The sequence below is a fragment of the Endocarpon pusillum genome (genome assembly GCF_000464535.1).
Source record: "Endocarpon pusillum Z07020 unplaced genomic scaffold scaffold112, whole genome shotgun sequence".
NCBI classification, from domain to species: Eukaryota; Fungi; Ascomycota; class Eurotiomycetes; order Verrucariales; family Verrucariaceae; genus Endocarpon; species Endocarpon pusillum.
In genome coordinates this window covers 77,671-94,008 of record NW_006913631.1, presented here as the reverse complement: position 1 = coordinate 94,008, position 16,338 = coordinate 77,671, and the positions used below count along the sequence as shown (strand labels likewise).

Genomic DNA, 16,338 nt, shown 5'->3' with positions numbered 1-16,338 from the left:
TGCAGGCGCCTTGGCGCACTACCACAACACTATTACATACGTCTACTTGCCCGACGACCGGGCTTCGGCCGGAGGGCCTTTAACCTTACTCAGTACCAAAACCTTTCGTAACCCTCGACTCAGCACTCCCACCTATTAATCTAGAAAACTCGTCATTCAGAAGCAAACACTTCTACCTTACCTTCACAACCGCAATCCCAGTCGCCGCTCCAGCCTCCCATCCCGCAATCCAGGAATGGGCGCGGGCTATCTCGTTGAGGATAATCAAGCTCTGCAACAAGCTCTTCAACCGTTTTACCCTCCAGCGTAGCGCGCTTCTCCATCGCTTGCAGCCACTCTTCCTCGCTGTGGTAACGTCCGGGCTCATAACTGTTGAGCTGTACTGACTGAGCAATGGATCAGTGTGAAAATAGCATGTTGTTCTATCTAAATGAGGGCGTAGAGTGCGCATTTATACGTACAATTCTGCGATACCAAGCGGGAAAGCGTGGAAGGTAGATACCAAAAATACATGCGGAGCTCATGCGAAACGCGTAGTAAGTCTGTAAAAAAACGCATTAAAACGTGTAGCAGGATAACTCAAACTGTATTTTTGAGTTCAACACAAATGTACTGTGTGAGAAACATCTGCCACCCTCACAATGCTAAAACCGGGCTGGCTGAGCAGGCACTTCGCTGGCAAGTCCAAGGGTAAGAATAAAGATGACAGAGAACAAGCTGGCATTACCACTCAAGACATACTATAGTATTAGCAACGAGTGGGCCCCCTAGCAGCCATACCAGCCTGCGATCCCCTACACCTCAACGGCAAGCGGACGAGGTATTCCCAGACGGCGTTAAAGTTCTCGTCGAGCCTCAGGATGCGTCAGTGGATATCTGTTTCGTTCATGGGTTAACGGGGAACCGCTTGACAACATGGACCGCGGATGGACAAGGGGATCCTTGGCTGAAGACACTACTACCAGAGAAGGTTCCACACGCTCGTATCTTGACTTATGGATACGATGCATACATTACAAAGAGTATTGGAAAGACAGCCTCCCGGAATAGGCTGAGCGATCATGCTCGGAACCTGCTGGGCGATCTGACAGCCGATCGGACAAGCTGCAATGCCTCGCGACGGCCGCTGATACTGGCGGCGCATTGCCTTGGGGGTCTTGTCTGCAAAGAAGCTATCTTGCTCTCCCAGGACAATCCTAGCCCTGGGAGCCCGAGGACGGTCAGTATAGGCAAATGTACGTTACAACAACAAAGGTTGGACCCGATTGTTGTGGCCGGCATGGGACAAGCTGAGGAGTAACACGTGTAGAGCCTTATTAGGTAGCATACCTAGATAGCGAGGGACTATGTTACCTTGATCCCTCTATCTGTATAATATATATAGTAAGCCACCTTAGCGGCGAGGTAACATACTACGGTATTAGGCCTAATTTTTGTACTCCCCCTTGGTCAAAATATCTTACAAAACGCCTTCTTTACATAAATACCCCTGTCAGCATCCCTGTTGCTATTTTGCATATCAGGGTCCGGGTGCGGGTAAAGTACACCTCCATATGCCCCCTTCCTTAGCGGCCCCCCCAAGTTAGGCACATCTCGGAAGAACCTCGGCATCACCATCAAACGCGCATCATCTGAACATGTAGCCACCATTAACAACTTTGATCTATGTCAGTGAAGCTGCTTCAAGCACTGTGGGCTAAGCAATTCGATTTTGGTCTTTTGGGGATCTTCTTGCAGTTCTTCACTGTTTTCCACAATTGACGACGTGCGCGAAATGTTGCAGCGTCGGCAGACTGCCCGATGCCCGTCCTCCTTCCCCACCCTGATCCTTATTCATGGAGACTTTCAGAGTCCGCCTGAATTGTATTGATCACTACCAGGCGGCTCCCACTGGCTTCGATCCTCCTGTGCCTCATGGCATCTCCAATGTCAATATCAAGGAGCGGCCGAAGGTGTCGGTCATTCGGGTGTTTGGTGCGACAGAAACCGGCCAAAAGGTGCTCATGCACATCCATGGCGCGTTCCAGTACTTGTATATCGAATATAGCGGAAGCCTGATAGATGAAGAGGTCAAGGTCGCGATCCGCACTCTACAGCTTTCGATTGATCAAGCCTTGGCTGTAAGCTATCGCAAGAACGACGGAAAGCCTGCATATGTGGCACATATATCACTGGTCAAGGGCATTCCCTTCTATGGCTTCCATGTTGGCTACAAATTCTTTATGAAGATCTATCTGCTCAACCCACTGCATATGACAAGGCTTGCAGACCTGCTAAGAGAAGGTGCTGTGATGAAGCGAGTTCTTCAGCCCTACGAAAGCCATATGCAGTACTTGGCTCAGTGGATGTGCGATTACAATCTTTTTGGTTGCGGCTATATCGATTGCAAGAAGGTCAAGTTTCGTGGGCCTGTCCCGGATTTCTTTGAAATGAACAGTAGTTCGCATAGGTGGCATGATCGGTCGATCCCATCCGAGTACGTCTCCAATGAAGATACTCTACCAAAGCAGAGTCACTGCTCGTTGGAGGTGGATGTTCACGTCGAGGACATCTTGAATCGAGAGGATGTCCAGGCGCGTGCACTTCATCATGACTTCGTCGAAAGAATTCATCCTCTTCCGCTGGACGCGAAACTGGTTCCAAGTATGGCTGGCTTGTGGAAAGACGAGACTAGGCGTAGAAAAGCACGACTCGGATTGATAGACACCAGCAGCAGTCCGTTCCCTCCTGAAGTATTAGTGACGATGTCCGCAAACCCAAGAGCTTCACAAGCAGGTGGCTGGATTCATGAGGAGGAATATCGGCAGAAGGCGGACAAGCTTGCGAGAGAGGAGCATGAACAGGGGATTGGACAGAAGATTACCTTTGACAACTTCGTCAAAACCATACCTTTCGAGAGCACTGTCAACACAGCACTGGAGAGTGTGGAGGATCTTTACACTAAGAATCTGCCTCAAGGAGACCCGGCGAGTTTGGGTCGGGATCCTGCAGCTGGATATGCTCTGGGTCCGCAGACTGAGCTCGTTGACGAGGCTTGGGTTGCTCAGATCCGAGACGAAGCAACTTCCGAACCAGAAAATGGAGTACCCATCGCCCATGGACCAATGAGCAATGGTGCTAAAGTTAGTTCCTTCTTAGATTCATCGAATACCTCCGCCGAGAGACTTGCGACAGATGTTACACCGCCAATTAGCTCCTCCGAATTTGACCATCTTGGTATACGTAAAGCAGGAGATCTGAGTCATGTCAGCGAAGACGCTTTTGAGATTCCAGATGAGTTCCTCGTTTCCGGCAACACCCTTAACGGGCACAAAAGAAGACCTTTAGAGCCATTGACAAGCTCCTCAGAACCACAAAAGAAGAAGCGCAAGGTCCTTGTCGACGAGGAGCACCTCCTACCAGACATTGACCCAGAGATCCATCCACCACTTAGGCTCGTCCATACCCCCGCAACAGTCGATTATCGCCTCTCTTCGACTAATGTCGAGCAATCTGCTCAAAATGGTTTCAAACAGAAACCAGGTTCGCAAACTACAACCGAACAGCATGGCTCGCAGACAAATGGAACCTTGCGTGATTCAAAACTTCCATTTCCGGTAGTCAAGGATCCCAGTGACACGAACGCAATCATGAGATTGAGTCAACAGAGCAATCCTTCCTTGAAACTAAGCCAAGATATACAGAGCAAGCCTACTGTATCAACTTCAATAAGCCAGCATACCCCTTCCAAGGCGTCCGTATCGTCAAGTCAGAAAACGCCATTTTCGGCGATGTCCTCGGACCTGTTGCCTTTGTTGCCAGCCATCCCCCCTGATCTCTCCATACCAGGCTCGAACGTCAAAACTCTGATGTTCGGGCTGGCGTGCCCTTCTTTCTCAGAAGTTCAAACGACTATGTGCATGCAAGGGCTTCCAGATGTGATCTACCAGAATGCCTACTACGGTGATGAAACAGATGTTCCTGACAGACAGCGTGAGTATGGTGGTCGAGAGTTCAGGTTAGAAAGCAACACAGTCCCCTACCTGCCTGACTTCGATGCAACCGGAAGTTCACCTGCAACATATGGACGCAGAAACCAGACTCTTCTAGACGAGGTCCAAGAGGAAAAGGCCGACCGTAAGCGCAGGAGGTTGTGTAAGATAACACGGTGGAGCATCGCAGATCAGCCTCCTACCAAGGCTGAGGTGACAGCATGGCTTGAGCGTGAAAATTCGTTAGCTATGGCTCCAAGCCACAGCGATGGAAAAATGAAGGAAGATACTAACTTGCTCTCACAGATTGATGTTCCAACACAAAAGAATAAGCACGGCTTCAAGTACTCTCAAAAGCATGAAAGCACAAGCGTCCAACATGAGACTCAGTACATGAGCATCATGAGTCTGGAGGTTCATGTGAATACTCGCGGCAACCTGGCGCCAAACCCAGAAGAAGACGAGATTGCCTGTCTTTTCTGGAGCGTCCAATCGGATAACGATGACTTTGATGCCAATGGATCACAAGCAGGGAGGCATACCGGGGTTTTGGTAAATGATAAGAGCGGAAGAATCGCAAAAAATGTATCTCGAGATGTGCCTGTCGAGGTTGAAGCGGAGCCAACGGAACTGGATGTGCTCACCAGAATGACCGATATCGTTCGCCAGTATGATCCGGATATATTGACTGGCTACGAAGTGCACAATAACTCTTGGGGCTATCTTATCGAACGGGCTCGTGTCAAGTATGAGCTGAACCTATGCGATGAAATGTCAAGAATGAAATCACATTCCCATGGTCGTTTTGGCAAAGAAGACGATAAGTGGGGATTCAATCAAACCTCCACCATACGCATTACGGGCCGACATACCATCAATATTTGGCGCGCTATGCGTGGGGAACTGAATCTACTGCAGTATACCATGGAGAACGTTGTCTTCCATCTCTTGCATCGTCGGATTCCCCACTACAAGTTCACTGACTTGACAGCGTGGTACAAGAGCACGATCCCGCGGGACTTGTCGAAGGTGATCGAGTACTTCGTCTCTCGGGTCCAAATCGACCTTGATATCCTCGAATCCAACGAGCTTGTGCCAAGGACAAGTGAACAAGCCCGCCTGCTTGGTGTAGACTGGTTCTCTGTTATTTCTCGAGGTTCCCAATTCAAGGTTGAATCACTCATGTTCCGGATTGCGAAGCCTGAGAACTTCATTCTGGTTTCACCTAGTCGTAGACAAGTAGGAGGCCAGAACGCTTTGGAATGTCTACCGTTGGTCATGGAGCCACAGAGCGACTTCTACACTAGTCCCATGCTCGTGTTGGACTTTCAATCTCTGTATCCCAGCATCATGATCGCCTACAACTATTGTTACTCGACTTTCTTAGGGCGGGTAGTCAGCTGGCGCGGCACGAACAAGATGGGCTTCACAGATTATCGACGAGAGCAGCGACTAATCGAGCTTCTGAAAGATCACATCAACATTGCACCAAACGGGATCATGTACGCCAAGACTCACATTCGGAAGTCACTCCTGGCGAAGATGTTGGGTGAGATCCTGGAAACTCGAGTTATGGTGAAAAGTGGTATGAAAGTGGATAAGAATGACAAGACCTTACAGAGGTTGTTGAACAACAGACAGCTGGCCCTTAAACTGATCGCAAATGTCACCTACGGATATACTTCAGCATCATTCTCTGGTAGGATGCCTTGTTCAGAGATTGCTGACAGTATTGTGCAAACCGCTCGCGAAACTTTGGAGAAAGCAATCGCCGTAATTCACTCACGAGAGAAATGGGGTGCAGAAGTGGTTTATGGGGACACTGATAGCTTGTTCGTATATCTGAAAGGTCGTACTAGGGAGCAAGCGTTCGATATTGGTGAAGATATTGCGAAGACCATTACCAAGATGAACCCGCGACCGGTAAAACTCAAATTCGAAAAGGTATACCATCCCTGCGTCTTGCTCGCGAAAAAGCGGTATGTCGGCTTCAAATACGAGCATCGAGACCAGAAAGAGCCAGATTTCGATGCGAAAGGTATTGAGACTGTGCGCCGGGATGGCACTCCAGCTGAACAGAAGATCGAAGAGAAAGCCTTGAAGATACTCTTTAAGACAGCAGATCTCAGCCAAGTCAAAAGCTTCTTCCAAAGCCAATGCACCAAGATAATGAAAGGCCAGGTGTCGATCCAGGACTTTTGCTTTGCTCGAGAGGTGAAGCTGGGAACGTATAGCGACAAGGGGCCACCACCTCCAGGGGCTTTGATCAGCGCTCGCAGGATGATTGAAGATCCAAGGCTTGAACCTCAATATGGTGAAAGGGTACCGTATGTCGTTATCACAGGCGGACCAGGAGCTCGTCTAATTGATCGCTGCGTTGCACCTGAAGTGCTGCTTCAAGACGCACAGTTGGAGCTGGATTCGGAGTACTACATCTCGAAGAATCTCATACCGCCCTTAGAAAGGATCTTCAATCTGGTTGGAGCAAATGTCAGACAGTGGTATGACGAGATGCCCAAATTTCAACGTATCCGCCGAGTCGAGGGTGTGCTCGCTCCAGACGGGAGGGATGCTCTTACCAGGAAAACTCTCGAATCATACATGAAATCGTCAACCTGCATCGTGTGTCGAGAAAGCCTGGATGGAGACTCGCCCATCTGTAACAGCTGCTTCGAGCAGTCGCCACAGACTACCCTGCTTCTACGTGCAAGAATGACAAAAGCAGAGAGGAAAGCTATCCAGCTGAACAGAATTTGCAGGTCCTGTTCCGGACTTGGTTGGACAGAGGAGGTGAAGTGCGACAGCAAAGATTGTCCTGTATTCTACTCACGGACGAGGCACATGGCAAATATGAACAACACGAAGGCACAGGTCGGTCCAGTCTTGAGAATGCTGGAGGAGAAAGGAGGAGGCGGCTTTGACTGGTAAGCCTAGACGCATTATCTGGCGTTTCTATGTTTGGGTTGGGAGCAATGCCTGGAAATGATACCCTTGGGATAGGCATGGTAGGATCGGCAACGCCTGGGCATGATACCCTCAGGATAGACACTCTAATATGTACCTGGGACTACATTAAAATAGTAAATTCAAGTCGTGCTGTGGTGACTTGACAAACTGACTAAGTTAGAATCGTCATGCGGGGAGGATGCGCCTGAGATGGAGGCACGATCCCCACGCCGGCCGCGAATGAATGTTTCCGACAGGTGTCCACGTTGGTAGTGATGCGACCTCGTCAGCAATCTTTTCTGTCGGCTTAGCATGTATAGGGCGCAATGGAATCATTTACTAGGTTTCTCCTTGTGTATGTACTCGGAGGGATTACCTTTATTCCCTTGGTCTTCGCCGTGATATTTCTCCATGCCTATCTCACCCTCCCTACTAAAAGCGAGTCTTCGACCTCTGCTACTAGTCATGCTAGTACTCTGAAACGCGCACATGACGACGACGCCGTCCTCAAGTCTGGAGCCGATGTTCTGGCGGAACAATTCACTCGAAAGCACGAGTCTGATGTTGCGGCTGGGTACTTTGCGGTGTGCAGGGAATATGTCCCCGGTGGAGTCAATGGGAGTATGGCATCTTTCAATGTCACGGGAATATGCCTTGGGGACTGACAAGAAGAGTAGAGCCGCCTGAGCGGACGACACCTTCTGGAGAAGTGGTGGCGGCAGAGAGCCCGAGCGTGTACCAGAGCATGTACCGAAGCATCTTCGATCGCCAGCAGAAACCTACAATACAGCCGAATAAAGCGGATGGGAAACCTGTGAAGAGAGCTAGAAATGTGTTCTTCGTTGTGCTGAGGTATGTCCGATAGATCAAGCGGGAATCCTGCCTGCAGGCTGAACATCACGCAGACACGGTCATCTTATGCTGTATGATGATTCGGAACAACTCGAAGTCCGACATGTGATTTCTCTGGAACATCACGATGTGAGCATATATGGTGGGCCAGAGGAGATACCTGAGGGAGAGCTTTGGATCAAACGCAATGCTATCTGCTTGACTCGGAGTAAGAGAGCTGCGACCACGACCCAAACAACATCATTACCATTCTTCCTCTTCTGCGAAAACTCCTCCGAGAAGGAAGACTTCTACTTTGCGCTTTTGAAGAACCAAGAGAAGATACCGGGTGCGAAAGACAGCCCGCCTGTGCCTCAAGAATACGAGATCAAGGACATCATCACACTGGTGCAAAAACTGCACTCGTCGGAGGAACAGCTGCAAACAAGATGGCTGAATGCGTTGGTTGGAAGGCTGTTCCTCTCTATGTACAAAACGCCAGAAGTAGAGGCCTTCATCAGAAAGAAGATGACCAAGAAGATATCTCGGGTCAAGAAACCAAACTTTATCACGCGACTTGCGCTGCAGAGGATTGATATGGGTGAGGGTGCGCCGTTTCTCACCAATCCCAAGCTGAAAGATTTGACGGTAAATGGTGACTGCACTGCAGAAGGGGATTTCAAATACAGTGGCAAGTTTCGCATCGAAATAGCTGCAACGGCACGACTGGATCTTGGCACGCGCTTCAAAGCGCGAGAGGTCGAGCTCGTTCTTGCTGTGGTGGTCAATAAGCTTGAAGGACATGGTCTGATCCGATTTAAGCCACCACCCAGTAATCGTGTCTGGGTAGCATTTGAAACCATGCCCAACCTAGACCTGAAGATAGAGCCCATTGTCAGTTCAAGGCAGATCACATACAATGTTGTGCTAAGAGCTATTGAGAGCAGGATCCGGGAAGTTTTTGCTGAAACACTTGTGCTACCCTTCTGGGATGACATCCCATTCTTGGACACAGGCGAAGAGGCCTTCCGAGGCGGTGTGTGGAAGAGGGAAGTCAAGCCGGCCCAGCCTGTGGAGATCAAGCAAGAGATGCCTGAGGATGAAGGCGAGGCTGGGGAGAGTCATGTAGATGCGTCAGTGGATACAATCAAGAGCAGTCACGATAGGACTGTGAGTGAACTGCATCTACCACCGTCGCCCACGAACGGGCTGAAGTCTCGAGCAGGCAGATCGACAAAGGTGTCAGGAGAAGACTTGGGCCGATCATCTTCCGTTGCCGCGGACAAGCTCCATCGACCCGAGCCACCACGAGCGTTGCGGTCGAGCTCGTTTGCTTCCCTTGCTGATCCAATGGTCAGTCCCAGTCACGCTGATGCTGACGGACGGCAAAGGCTGTTAGACCCACCACAACGCAAGGATGCGGCACAAGCTATGCTGAAAGAGCTCTCTAGCAAGTCCATCACCGCTTCTCCCGCAGATTCTCCCGCTGGCTCTCCACCAAACGAGACTGCCCTGGCCGCAGCCTTGATAGCGGCAAGCAGGCCTTCGTCTAAAGCTTCTGATGAGAGCTTATCGATCCGTAACCCCCGCCAACAATCTGAATCGTCGTCCATACAAACGAACAGTCAGTCCTCGACATTGACATCTCCTATCGCCGGTAGTGAGGACTCAAAGGCCCCGTCGCTGAACGAGGGACCCTCGCGGACAAGTACTCTGGGCTCGATCAGATCATTGGCCTCGTCAGCAGAAAAGCGACAGGGAATCAATCTTAGCTCCGCAACCGCGGCAGCAAAGAATTGGGGTTGGGGCGTTCTTGCTCGCAACCAGCAACGTGAAAAGGAGGCAGCGGCCCAGCACAATAAGCTAGGCACTCCCGAATTGCCCATGGGCAGAGGAAGACCACTTCCACCGCCTGGCACACCCCTACCGCATCCTGAGCGCTCTATACTTAGCGCATTACCTCTACCCAAGCGGAGACCGGTGCCTGCGCCAGCTCCCTCGGATCGCACAACGATTACCGATAGCAGCCGGCTATCAACGCCCAAGCCTAATCAAACTACAAGGAGGAAACGGCAGAGCCCAGCGCAGAAGGACGAGCAGCCTGATGAAGTCCTGGTGGTGGAAGCGCCAGTGGATTCAAACCCTCCGACGCCTGCTGCTGATGATGAGCACCATGATGAGTTCTTCGGCCATGGTGAGGACTCGAATGGTTCGGCGTCACAGAAGATAGATGATCGACCAGAGCTTCAATCGAGGAGCGACTCAGGGGGCACACCAGCGTGATGATACGATGGAGTTGGGAGTTGGGAGTTTGGGAATTTATAGGGCTTGGTTTGGGTATGCATGTATTTTTATAAGAGAGCGATGCCAGGAGCAGCGGGTCAGGCCCTGATCAACGAACAGATCGCCGAGAAGCGCGGTCTGTCAATTTGCACATTGATACCCAGCTCACAGATACCATATAAGGGTAACGAAGGATAGCTCAAATACGTCATGAAAGTGGTTGATTAATTCCAGGGGAGACCACGCAAGAGGGTTATCGCTCCAGCTACACCGTTTGCTCTTTGGCATTCTCTCTTAAGTAGAACACTTTCCCGATTCCAAACAAACTGACGTCGGGTGTGACGAAGCTCCCAGGAGAGTAAGATCAGGCATCGACTTCACCCTAATTGGGAGCGAGGGTTCTACGACGTAGAGTCTGACGCTTGAGTCTGCCTGACAGATATCACCCCTACCTGCGTGCTCGCACAGCGCGCTAATGGCAGACTCGGGCCATACATTTGTGAGCGGGAGATTGCATACCGAGTAAGCCTTTGGGTCTCAGCAGAGATGATGGATGAAAATATAGACGAGATGACTATTCGGTTTCGGCAACGAGATCACCAACGACTGAAGCCCCTTATCCCGACGATTGCGATGCAGCCGTTAGGTTCGCCACCACCTTGCCCAGGCGTTCCACCACCGAGTCAAGAAATCCTCCCGTACCCCAACTACACACATTATAGAACGCGACGAGAAACTCTTCTAGATCCTTCAGCCTCACCGCGTTGCAGGAGTTCAGCAGCGTCATCTTGAATTTGCGCACGCCGTTTTCAACCAGCGTGTAGTGGGCCCAGAGCGCGTGGATTGGGCCCTCGGTGCAGACGGAGAAAAAAAGCGGCGGCGGAGCAGGTGTAGTTGGTGGGACATCCGAAGTCGTTGCTGTGCGGTTTACTTGCTGTACTAACTCGTCAAGACACAGCTGTATTTTCAGCCCACAGGCCCCGGAAACGGCAGCTTGGTTCTCGGCTTCGAACATCTGTTTGCCAGTGGAGTATGCCTTTCCCTCAACAACGATGAAGGGAAAAGCGAGATCTGACGCGCGTAGAGCGGGTATTGATATCAGTATTGGTTCGGGCTGCTTCCCTGGTTCGCGGGGCCTCAGCTTGGCCTGCAGGTATCTGAGGAGTTGTTCAACCTCTACCTCGTTGAATTTTTCCGTCGAAACACGCGAGTGGAGAGTCGTGTTAAGTATGCCAATCGATAAGTCGGGACGGGGCGTTTTGATCACAGATCGATCTCCTTCTTTCGCCAGTAAAGAGGAAGCAGCCGGAGGAGGCATCGTACCAGTGTCTTGTGGTGCTTTGGTTGATGCAGATTCGATTGCGTCGTTCATTGACGACGGAGACATGTATGTTTGACTGGCAGACCGCTGTTGGCGTTTGTGAGGTGGAGGCAAAGCCTCGTCAAGGGCTGATGACTGGCCATTGGCCTTGAGGTTCGGATTCGTGAGGAAATCCAGATCGAAGTGTGGTTGCCGGCTCGCAGGCTTGAGCTCCTCTCGCCAGTCGGACTTTGCTCGGTGGCAGAGATGGACTTTATTCAGAGCCTCGAAAGCACCGGTAAGTATTCCAAGAAAGTCATCTTCGCCAACTGAAGCTCTGACAACTTTCATCGTGTTACTGTGGAACTGCCTTGCTATATCTTTCAGTTTGGCTCGATCCTTCTCGCTGATTTTCGCTTCGATAATGGTATGGATAGTGGTATTGATATAATCAGGCGGATCCGCGTGGAAGAAGACTTGGGCGTCTGCGAGGTAATTGTAGCGGTAGGAAGCGGAAGCGACAGAAACACTTTGGGTTTGTGTTGTATCCTGGCTTATATCTGATTTTCTGGAAGGTCTGGATGAGGTTCTTTTCAGGCCATTCATGCTGTTTGCGCCGTCCATGATTTCTGCGTTGAGTTTTTGCAAGTTGTCTTCAGAGAGCGCTAGGAGGGTGGGTGATCTCTTGATCTGTTTTGAAGGCCGAGGATCCTCTACCTCGTCGGCTCCAGGGTCACAGCCTTGCGAGCGCTTCCGCTTGGTGCGACTTGAGGAATGAACGGATGCAGGCGCCGAGGGGGAAACCAGCGGGCAATTTTGGATTTTCGGGGAGACAGAACGATCTCGCGAAGCCATAGGTACAAGCAGTGAGAGGTGAAACGCGAAGCGCCGTGCTGGACATACGAACAATGTTGGGAGATAGATGGGATGCTGACCAAGAAGAGAAGATTGAAGTGTTGGAAGCGTGAGGTTTGACGTTGGAGGCTTCGCGGGGCCAGTACCTCCAATCACTGTAAATACATACATGACTTACAGTACATATGTACTACATACGTATGTAAAGGTAAACTGACGCGGAGTGTGACGAAGCTCCAGCCACGCCAAGACAGGATGCATCTCCCATTGGGTTCTAGAGATTCCCGAGTCTCGCAGTGGAGTGTCAAGCAATTTCTTTTATTGCTGCCTGCAAAATCGACTATTCCTTGAACGCAGAGCTGAGCCGTCGTCTGTGGACAACCTATAATTGAACGTATCGACAACACGGCGGTCTATTACCCTCAATCATACCATCAGGAGGGAGGAGCAAGAAGACGGTCGTCAGTTGCGGCGACGGGGGGTTACGGGAGGAGTGGTAGCATGTCATACCCAGGCTTCGGTGCAAGTGGTGGCAGAAACATCGATATGTCGAGGTTTGCACACCTCCAAGACGCAAAGAAGAAAGAGCGCATGCACTGACATGGCCATAAGGACGGAAACGGATCTTGCGCAGAACATTCGAAAGGCGACGAGTATAGGTACGATCACAGCCTGTCTTGCATCATACGACCTAGCTGATATGTGGTTTGAATAGAGGAAACAGCACCAAAACGTACGGTCCTACCATGCCTCCCAGCGTCGCCTTAGCCCAGCCCTAGCGCACCGAGACGAAGCTTACAAGGACGCAGGGAAACATGTTCGAGCTGCCATCGTCTATACGTGGGATCATAAGACTTCTCAGTCATTTTGGGCGGGCATGAAAGTGTACGTTTAAGGCCTAATGTCCTTATGTGATTCCCTCCCTCGACCAACAGTACTTCCGCGCAGAACGCTAGAGCATCGAGTAATTGGGTAGTGCAGGCAACCTATATTGGCAGATGAGATACAAACATTCAAAGCACTTATTACCATACACAAAGTCCTACAAGAAGGCCACCCAGTCGTTCTCAAGGAGGCCCAGCAGAATATTAATTGGGTGGAAAGTCTGGCTAGAGGAGTGAACGGGGAGGGTCTGCGAGGTATGCCTGTCAAAGCACGGGGATTCGATAGTCTTTGGCAAGCCATTGCACCGATGTAGACTACAGCAAAGGGGCTGTCTAGTTGTACGGCGCTGACACGTTTGCAGGCTATGGCCCGCTGATCCGCGAATACGTTTTCTTTCTCCTGGCAAAGCTTGCCTTCCACCGACAACATCCTGAATTCAATGGTTGGTAACCCCTGGATGTTTCGGACCGTGATGCTAATGCTGAAGAAGGGCTGTTTGAGTACGAAGAGTATATCAGCCTGAAATCAATCAACGATCCGAATGAAGGGTGAATAACAAATACTTCAGACCGCAGGGATAGCCAACTAATGTGAAATAGATACGAAACGATATCAGACTTGATGACACTTCAGGATCAGATTGATGCTTTCCAGAAGCTGATCTTCTCACATTTCCGAGGCGGCGCCAACAATGAGAGTAGAATCGCTGCACTGGTCCCTCTTGTGCAAGAAAGCTATGGCATCTACAAATTTATTACCAGCATGCTGCGGGCGATGCACACGAGTATGTCTCGGCTGGTCTTGTGTTGGTCTGTTGCTAACATCAAAAAGCCACTGGAGATGACGATGCCCTTGAGCCTCTGAGGGGACGTTACGAGGGCCAACATTATCGACTTGTTAGATTCTATTACGAATGTTCAAACCTGAGATATCTGACTAGTTTGATCACTGTACCGAAACTGCCTCAAGAGCCACCAAACCTGCTTGCAGAGGATGACGAGAAACCCGCTCTACCAAAAAGGCCAGCAAAGGAGGTCGAAAAACCGCCATCGCCGGTGCCTGCGAAGGCGGTGGCAGATCCTGAACCTATCAATGACTTCTGGACAAATGAAGCTAGAAGACAACAAGACGAGTATGAAGCAGAACAGAGGCGGCTGCAGCAGCAATGGGAAGAGCAGCAGCGGCAACAGATGCTTGCCCAACAGCAAGCGCAACGAGAGTTTGAAGAGCAACAAAGATTACAAGCTGAACAGCAAAGACTAGCACAAGAAGCTTTGATGCGGGATCAGTATCAAGCACATACCCAAGGCCGCATGGCTGAACTCGAGCGAGAAAACCTGAATGCTAGAGCGCAATATGAGCGAGATCAACTGATGCTACAGCAGTATGATCGGAGGATGAAGGATTTGGAAGAACAGCTGAGCCAGCTCAACTCCAATTACCAGATGCAAAACCAATCAAAAGACGATCAGATCCAGGCACTTCAGGCTCAAGTCAATACTTGGAGATCTAAGTATGAGGCGCTCGCAAAATTGTACTCCCAGCTCCGACAGGAGCATCTTGATTTGCTACAAACCACCAAGTCTCTCAAGCTAAGGGCTGCTTCAGCTCAAGAAGCAATCGAGAGAAGAGAAAGATTAGAGCGAGAAATGAAGACGAAGAACCTAGAATTGGCAGACATGATCCGAGAACGAGACAGGGCCTTGCACGAGAAAGATCGGACAACAGGTGGCCATCGCGAAGAGGTCGAGAAGCTGAAAAGAGAGCTTCGCTTCGCGTTAGAGAAGGCCGAAAACGCCGAAAAAGCGAAAGGCTCGGAGCTCTCTTCAATGCTAGCCAAGTACAACCGGGAAATGGCCGATTTGGAGGAAGCACTTCGAAACAAGACCAGAATACTGGATGACATCCGTTCCAAACATAGTGAACGCGATGGTGATCTCGAGACTCAGATGAAGGAGAAAGATGATGAAATTGAGATCTACAAGTCAGGCATGGAGCAGGCCCTGGAGGAACTCGAAGAGCTCAAGCTTACCAAGGGGGACGACGAGGGTGCCCTGGATGGAGCTATCGACACTGTGCTGCAAAGCAGCGTTGCAAAGATCAACGACATCATCGATTCCGTATTGCAAAGTGGAGTACAACGAGTCGACGATGCATTGTATGAATTGGATTCTACCATGCAAGCAGGAAACCAAAACGCCACACCACCCTACGTTCTCTCGCAAATCGAGAAGGCCTCGTCTAGCGCCACCGAGTTCTCGACTGCCTTCAACAACTTCATCGCCGATGGCCCGAACAGTCCTCACGCGGATATCATCCGCACTGTCTCCATCTTCGCTGCCTCCATAGCCGACGTCCTCTCCAATACCAAGGGCCTCACCCGCTTCGCCACCGACGACAAAAAGGGTGAACAAGTCATCAACGCAGCGCGCCAATCCGCAACCTCAACTGTCACCTTCTTCCGGGGCCTCCAATCCTTCCGCCTGGAAGGTCTCGAACCTACCCAAAAAACCGACGTGGTAGTAAACAACAACCACGAAGTCCTGATGAACCTGCAAAAGCTCTCCAAGCTCGTCGACACATTCACTCCCGCCAGCAGCAAGATCAACACATCCAATGCCTCCGGCGATCTGGGTGATCTGGTGGACTCGGAAATGACCAAGGCCGCCGACGCCATCAACGCGGCAGCTGAGCGGCTCGCTAAACTCCGCAAAAAGCCTCGTGAGGGCTACTCCACCTACGAGCTCCAGATTCATGACTCCATCCTCGAAGCCGCCGTGGCCGTCACTAACGCCATCGCGCAACTCATCAAAGCCGCCACGGCGTCGCAGCAGGAGATCGTCAAGGAAGGGCGCGGCTCCAGCTCGCGAACGGCCTTCTACAAGAAAAACAACCGGTGGACCGAAGGGCTCATCTCGGCCGCGAAGGCCGTCGCCTCATCCACCAACACGCTGATCGAGACAGCGGACGGCGTCATCTCCGGGCGGAACAGTCCCGAGCAGTTGATCGTGGCGTCAAATGAGGTGGCAGCTGGTGGCCGCGTCGCGGGTCAAGGCGACGTTCATGTCCAAGACTCAGGAACAGTTGGAGCAGGCGAGCAGGAGGGTGGGCGCGGCCTGTCGCGCGTTGGTGCGCCAGGTCCAGGAGAGATCATCAAGCAGAGGAGTCGGGATGAGAATGGTGCGGATGGGCTGGATTACACGAGCTTGAGTGGGCATGAGTTCAAGGTCAGGGAGATGGAACAACAGGTATGTTTTTGGAAAAATT

The 16,338-nt window shown here is 51.0% G+C and overlaps 4 protein-coding genes across 4 annotated transcripts in view; 3 read left to right on the top strand and 1 right to left on the bottom strand.

Annotated features, from left to right (window-relative positions):
• Window positions 1–641: 641 nt before the first annotated feature.
• On the top strand, window positions 642–1,300 carry EPUS_08062 (uncharacterized protein; the record flags this gene model as incomplete). The annotated part of the gene is made up of 2 exons (XM_007789484.1): window positions 642–690; window positions 747–1,300. The coding sequence occupies 2 exons, from the start codon at window positions 642–644 to the stop codon at window positions 1,298–1,300; spliced, it is 603 nt and encodes a 200-aa protein (XP_007787674.1).
• A 535-nt stretch (window positions 1,301–1,835) lies between these two features.
• On the top strand, window positions 1,836–10,031 carry EPUS_08061 (uncharacterized protein; the record flags this gene model as incomplete). The annotated part of the gene is made up of 4 exons (XM_007789483.1): window positions 1,836–6,895; window positions 7,390–7,538; window positions 7,595–7,769; window positions 7,823–10,031. 4 exons carry the CDS (start codon window positions 1,836–1,838, stop codon window positions 10,029–10,031), a joined length of 7,593 nt encoding a protein of 2,530 aa, XP_007787673.1.
• Window positions 10,032–10,647: 616 nt separating this feature from the next.
• EPUS_08060 (uncharacterized protein) lies at window positions 10,648–12,186 on the bottom strand (the record flags this gene model as incomplete). Its single annotated transcript, XM_007789482.1, has 1 exon — window positions 10,648–12,186. The coding sequence occupies one exon, from the start codon at window positions 12,184–12,186 to the stop codon at window positions 10,648–10,650; it is 1,539 nt and encodes a 512-aa protein (XP_007787672.1).
• Window positions 12,187–12,732: 546 nt separating this feature from the next.
• The window catches only part of EPUS_08059 (uncharacterized protein), a gene marked incomplete at both ends in the record, with an annotated part of 3,725 nt that continues 119 nt past the window's right edge, over window positions 12,733–16,338 (top strand). Inside the window, 9 exons of the mRNA XM_007789481.1 lie at window positions 12,733–12,740; window positions 12,799–12,845; window positions 12,902–12,919; window positions 12,996–13,071; window positions 13,168–13,325; window positions 13,433–13,513; window positions 13,562–13,619; window positions 13,671–13,855; window positions 13,903–16,319. Coding sequence (XP_007787671.1) covers window positions 12,733–12,740; window positions 12,799–12,845; window positions 12,902–12,919; window positions 12,996–13,071; window positions 13,168–13,325; window positions 13,433–13,513; window positions 13,562–13,619; window positions 13,671–13,855; window positions 13,903–16,319 — 3,048 coding nt within the window. The remainder of the gene's footprint in view (window positions 12,741–12,798; window positions 12,846–12,901; window positions 12,920–12,995; window positions 13,072–13,167; window positions 13,326–13,432; window positions 13,514–13,561; window positions 13,620–13,670; window positions 13,856–13,902; window positions 16,320–16,338) is intronic.